Below are 6,039 nucleotides of genomic sequence, written 5' to 3'. Positions count from 1 at the left end.
AGGTGGGTGGGGAGACAGGCAGGAGGGAGCAGGGTATGGGGTATTTTGCTAACTTAGCCTTGGATGCCATCCTCCAGGCAGGGGGAGTCATCAAAGCAGGGCCGAGGGTCAGATGGTGTTTGAGGAGGGTGCTGAGGGAGGCTCCTTGCGGGGAGAAGTGAGGTGGACGCGCATTGGGAGGCCGCCAGTTCGGATGAGGGAGGTGGAGGGCTTGAAGCAGGGCTCAAGCAGAGGGGAGGGAAGGGGAAACTGGATTTCACAGGTAGGATAAGGACTTGTGCTAGACGGGGAGGAGAGAAAGCAGCTCTGGGTGCTCGGTGAATGGGGAAAAGCAGATGGTACTGGCCGGGGTACTGACTCAAGACCAGTAGAGGTTTGCGTGCGCGCGTGTGAGAAGGTACTGAAGACAGGAGCTGGATTGGACGCGCGCAGTTCTACTTCGGGCACAACCAGGTGGGGTAGAAATCACTTCCTGCCCCTGGAGCCCTCGCTGGCTTATTCTGCAAACCCGGGGCGTGGACAGAGTCGTCCGGAAGCGTCCGGCCTCGCGGGTTGGGTGGAGGGCCGTCCGGGGTGTGGCCGCCGCCGGCCCCTCCTCCGCGGGCTCCCTGCGGCGGTGCCGGTCGCTAAGCTCTCGGCTCAGGCCCGCGTCGCCGCCCGCGCCCGCCCTCTTACCGGTAAGACGGCGGCTCCTATCCCTTCCCGCCCTCGGGCCCCCTCGGTCCCGCAGGCCGGGCGCTCCCCCGGGACCCCTGCCGAGTGTCCTCCGCGGGCACCCGGGGACGGCTGAGGGGCTGCGGCGCGGCGCTGGCAGGGCTGAGGCGTCCCGCAGGCCACGTGTCCCCGCGGTAGCGGCTGGCGGGCGCGGGAGCCACGTGGCCTCCGGCCCGGGGTCCGGGCCCCCTCGAGGCCTGTGTGAACGCGGCCGCGACGCCCTGACCGCACCTGCCGCCCGCAGGACCATGGCCCACGCGGAGCGCACCTTCATCGCCATCAAGCCCGACGGCGTGCAGCGCGGCCTGGTGGGCGAGATCATCAAGCGCTTCGAGCAGAAGGGATTCCGCCTTGTGGCCATGAAGTTCCTTCAGGTGACGCGCCCCGCTCCCCTCCTCCCGCGGCGGCGAGGTCGCGGGTGGTTTTCCTTACCCGCAGCGTCGATCCGAGTGTCTTTTCCTAGTCGGAGTCCCCCTTGGCTGATTTCGGACCCGCGAATACCCCTTTGCTTTGGGCCTCCAACCCCCCCACCCCCCACCCAGGGCTCCGCGGGCCCGCTAGACCCTTCCCCGAGGTCCGGGGGGACAGACGCCCTTGGAAGGTTAAGCGGAGGTGACGTGACTCAGGCTCCGGGGCTGCTTCCTTCCCGCGGCTGCGACGGGCAGTGGGCCGCAGGGGGGCAGCAGGGAGTGGATGAGGTCTGCGCCCCGGGCCCACGCAGGTCCACCCAGGCACGGGATGGAGGCTGGAATCCTTTTGTGCTTCAGCTTGCAACTCTGAGATGATTGAGGTCTTAGGTGGGGTGTGCCTTACTCTGCCCTTTCTCTGCAGGCTCCCTTTGGCATAGGGCAGTAACTTTATCTTCCAATTTGGGGTACAGATCTGGACCTTAGGGTATAAGTACCTAAGAACTGAAATTTAAACCAAGCTTTCTCAGTTAACGTCTGAAATGTTTAAAAGGGCATTAGGAATGGGCCAGAGGGTTTGATATGACCTCTGTCTGGCATATTTCCTTTGATTGCAGCCAACACTTAACTCCCTAACCACCTCTTTCTAAGGATTATAACATCCGTCAGGTCATTGACATGAGGGTGTCTTCATGATCAGAACAATCTTTCCGCTAAGATAGCATCAGTTTCATGGTTTGGATGTTTTTTTTTTTTAAAATACACACCTTATGAATGTGAGCTAAAATACACACCCAGACTTTTAGAGAACCTACCATGTTACTGGTGGGGGGAGGTGGGCAGGTTCTGAGGATGGGAGCCTTTCTAGTTTACTTCCTAATTGGTACCTCCTCTTCAATGCCAGGCCTCTGAGGAACTCCTGAAGCAGCACTACATTGACCTGAAAGACCGCCCATTCTTCCCAGGGCTGGTGAAGTACATGAACTCTGGGCCAGTTGTGGCCATGGTAAGTGCTTGTGCTGGAGGAGAGGGAACCAAGGAAGTAACGGCTGATAGGTAACCGGGTTTGCTCAGTGTCTTCATGTTCCTTTTTAGATATCTTCCGCAGATACTCCAAATTCCTTGTTTTACAAAGGCAGCGTGCTGGAGTGAGTTAGTTTACAGACCAACTGGGAACTTGGGAGGAAAAAGGAAGTGAGAATCAGAACTTAAAAAGAGTTCTCTGTGATCCTGTGCTAGAAATGAACTGGTCTATTTCTTCCTGTGGCATTAATGTCCAGTTGGAAATGAAGTGAATAGAGGTAGAGGGTATAATAGGGAGTTAATAAAATTGTTGGGAAAGAAGCCCTACTTCCTGTTCCCTGAGGGTGACCTTTTCTTCTTTCTGCTTTTCCCTGGAATACATTTTCCCCTTTCATGTCAGTCTTTGCCGTGTCTTGCTCTAACAGTCTTCTGCGATGCCCTTCCCACTGATCCTGTTCCAGTCTGCTCACTTTTCTTTACCCTTTCACCACTATTTTTTGAGTTTGTGGCTGCATAAAGATTCTTCAGTCTTTTTAATCTCTGTCTCAGCCAGAGTGGGAAGTCCCCAAGTTGGGCAGACTTTTTCTCTGTATCCTAGCAATACACTTGGGATGGAGTATGGAGTATTTTATATCGGCCCCTACTACTACTGGGGTTGGCTGATAATCATGTCACTGATTGGTCTTACTGATATGTGCTGTTAGGTAGAGGTAAATGTTTGTTTTTAATGGTCCTGAATGGCAGAACTGATGAAATTCCTCTTCCCTAATGTCAAGGTCTGGGAGGGCCTGAATGTAGTGAAGACAGGGAGAGTGATGCTTGGGGAGACCAACCCAGCGGATTCTAAGCCGGGCACCATTCGTGGCGACTTCTGCATTCAAGTTGGCAGGTAAGTTCCAAGGGACACTGACTTTTCCTCAAAGCCACTTAACTTGCGTTTAAAACAAATATTTTTGGCATATTCCAATTTTAGAAAATTCTGAACGTTTAAATTAGGTGGTAATTATCATTGGATGAATGCTTTCTTGAATAGTTACTTCTCTAGGCTACTTAAAATTTTAGCCAAGGCATTGCACAAGGGAGCTGCCTGCGGTGGGTCCTTCGTGACGGCAGAAAGTGCGGAGGGTGGGGCAAGGAAGGGGTCTAGCCTTGGCTCTGCCCTTTGTGGTGCTGTGTCCAAGGGTGTGTCACTTTTAGCCTTTTTGGTTCCCTAACTCATACAGAATCTCTACAAAAATTTGTATAGTTAGGAGACTCAAATGGAATAAAGGGATTGTCAATAAGCGTGAATGTTTTGATTGGACTTTGCACATTAGTGTTGTAAGAAAATACAGCAGCAATGGCTGTTGATAATGAATACGTCACATCTAGTTTGGGTTTTGGTCTGGGTATTCCTGTATTTTTCAAAATTTGAGAAGTAATGTTTTGTGGCAATCTTGGGTACAAGCACTGTTTTGAAAATTTAGAAGCATAATAAAGTTGAACCAAGTGATGCTTTTGGCTTAAGTACTTTTATAGTTTTATAGTTGCTTTTAAGAGGAGCTACTTGGGGGTGGTCAGCTGCTTCAAGGAGCAACTGGCTGAAAAGGTCTTCAGTGACTGTCCTTTGCTTTATCCATTGAACAGACTTTTGTACTTTAAAATGTAACTAGAAATTGTTCTCCTTCTTAGGAACATCATTCATGGCAGTGATTCAGTAAAAAGTGCTGAGAAAGAAATCAGCCTGTGGTTTAAGCCTGAAGAACTGGTTGAGTACAAGTCTTGTGCTTTTGACTGGATTTATGAGTAAGAGGTGGACGGAGCATAGTCCCCTCTGGCACCACCTGATGTGTCCCTGGGCACAGCTCTTCATTCCACTAACTTGGAAGCAGTAGGATGGATGTTCCTTTCCTAAAGTATATCTACCAATAAAGCCTTTGAAAACGGGGTGCAGACTCTGGTGATTACTGGTTACTAAGCTGGAAGAAGACGTGACTTGGTTCCCTGGCTATTGTAGTGTTATCCAGAACAAATTAATCCTGCTTGTTATGGAAAAATGATTTAATCCTTCTCAGCACCTGGTATACTTCCAGACTCTAGGAGGGAAAGCAGTGAGGCTGAAGAGGACAAGTGTGGCACTGGCTGTGTATCTGAGGAAACTAGTAAAGAAATAATGAACATAATAAAGATCCCAACCACTTTAGCTGATGTAGAAATGCACATTTCTGTACAAAGAATTTGTTGAAACTTGGCAGAATGAAACATAGACTAGTCAAGTTGTCCAGATTCACATTCTTGTTGATTGCAAATTGGGCAAGTTATGTATGAGGAAACGGAAGCCTAAGGACGCCTGTAAGGTGAGGATGATACCATGGCAATGCAGGATTAAATGAAACAATGCATGTAAAGCAGTTAACCTAGTGCCTGGCTACACAAATTTTCCCTGCCACCCTACCTCCCTTCTTACTCTACCCTGGGATGAGGTATTTATCATGCCTATTTCCTGGGCTAGTAGTAAGTGGTTACAAAATCCACATTGCCTGTTCATTTTGCTGGATTGGTACAGTTGTAAAATGGTGCCAAGGAGCACCTATCAATAGAAATGTTCACTATCATCTGGAGTCTGCCTTAAAAATGAGATTACAGAAATATGTGGGTTTATGAATACCTGTTTTCTCAGGAAACCGGTGAAAGCTTTTCATGCCACTTCCATATAAAAGACTCAACATTACATGTTTTTTTTTTTTTTTTTTTTGGCCACATGGCTTTGCAGGATCTCAGTTCCCCGACCAGGGATTGAACCCTGGGCCACAGCAGTGAAAGCCCAGAATCCTAACCACTAGGCCACCAGGGAACGCCCTCAACGTTACATTTTTTTATGCACGTTGCTATACTATAAGACAACGACAAACACATCAACAGCTTGGTACAGAAGTGTCAGGATTCTAATTTCGAGTCAATGATTGACAAGAAATTTAACATTTTCTAAATTATTTTTTAGTTTCAAGTGAATCTCATGTTTGTGTGCTACGTGCTTTCACTGCATTAAATGGCAGTTTACTGAAATTAGATCCTGGGGCAGGCCTGGGGCCTGCATTCTAATGTGGAGGTGCCCACCCTGGACCCACATGCACAGTGGCTAAGGTACCTGTCAGCAGCAGCAGCAGCGGTTACTCTGTGTATAGTATAGTATAGTATAGGCTTACTCTGTGCCAGGGTTGTTCTAAGAACTTCACGTACATGAATTCATTTAATGTTCACAACTCTTAGGAAGTTGGTACTAGTATCCTATTTTATAATTGAGGAAACTGAGTCAAGTTAGAGCGCTTAACAAGTGAAGGAGTCAAGTTCCAATGCAAGTAGCTGGCTTCAGACTCTGCTCTTGGTCACTGTGCTTTACTACCTTTATATAGTTTTCCAAGTGACGTGATAAAAGTCATGAGTTTGGAGGGTGATGAAGTCAAATTTGGAGTGGTGAGAGCTGAGAGGAAGGATATGAATGTTAGGACTTAATTTGGTAGAACTGAATGAGGAAGGGTAGGCTATGGTGAGGACAAAAGCACTGCCTCTGGAGTAAGGTTGGACCTAATTCTATGTAACAGTTGGGTGTGTGAAAGTGGACAACTAATTCAGAAACTTTTATGCTTTCATAAAACTGTATTTTAAACATATAATAAATGCATTTTAAAAAATGCATTACTTTTTATATAATTATTTGTTAATAGGCAAGCCCTGCTTTGGCCTGCTCGTGAGGCTTGGAATTCTTAACAGGCCAAAGAGGGATGTCAACCTAGCCTCAGTAAGAGTCTGCAGAAAGGAAATAGTTGCTGTTCTCCCCGTCTCACAAGGCTGGATAAACAACACAGTGCTAAAGTTACTTGTTTTGGGGAAACATTTGTTCCTCTTAAAACATGGG

The 6,039-nt window shown here is 48.4% G+C and overlaps 1 protein-coding gene across 2 annotated transcripts; it reads left to right on the top strand.

Moving 5' to 3' along the window:
• Nucleotides 1-520: 520 nt before the first annotated feature.
• LOC132511501 (nucleoside diphosphate kinase B) lies at nucleotides 521-4,071 on the top strand. 2 transcript variants are annotated; one of them, XM_060134692.1, is made up of 5 exons: nucleotides 521-677; nucleotides 959-1,088; nucleotides 2,026-2,127; nucleotides 2,921-3,033; nucleotides 3,816-4,071. In XM_060134692.1, the coding sequence occupies exons 2-5, from the start codon at nucleotides 963-965 to the stop codon at nucleotides 3,931-3,933; spliced, it is 459 nt and encodes a 152-aa protein (XP_059990675.1). In that variant the 5' UTR covers nucleotides 521-677; nucleotides 959-962; the 3' UTR covers nucleotides 3,934-4,071. The 2 variants fall into 2 exon arrangements, with proteins under 2 accessions (XP_059990675.1, XP_059990676.1); XM_060134693.1 differs by lacking the exon at nucleotides 521-677 and having other exon boundaries at nucleotides 693-1,088.
• Nucleotides 4,072-6,039: the final 1,968 nt, after the last annotated feature.

Source organism: Lagenorhynchus albirostris, chromosome 20 (genome assembly GCF_949774975.1).
Source record: "Lagenorhynchus albirostris chromosome 20, mLagAlb1.1, whole genome shotgun sequence".
Lineage (NCBI taxonomy): Eukaryota > Metazoa > Chordata > Mammalia > Artiodactyla > Delphinidae > Lagenorhynchus > Lagenorhynchus albirostris.
This window is presented reverse-complemented; position numbering and strand designations above follow the sequence as displayed.

What these genes read in the sequence shown, in the direction of transcription:
- LOC132511501 (XM_060134692.1), top strand. Translation starts at nt 963, where the DNA reads ATGGCCCACGCGGAGCGCACCTTCATCGCCATCAAGCCCGACGGCGTG. An exon ending in TGGCCATGAAGTTCCTTCAG is followed by an intron (nt 1,089 to 2,025) that starts GTGACGCGCCCC and finishes CTTCAATGCCAG; the next exon opens with GCCTCTGAGGAACTCCTGAA. An exon ending in CTGGGCCAGTTGTGGCCATG is followed by an intron (nt 2,128 to 2,920) that starts GTAAGTGCTTGT and finishes CCTAATGTCAAG; the next exon opens with GTCTGGGAGGGCCTGAATGT.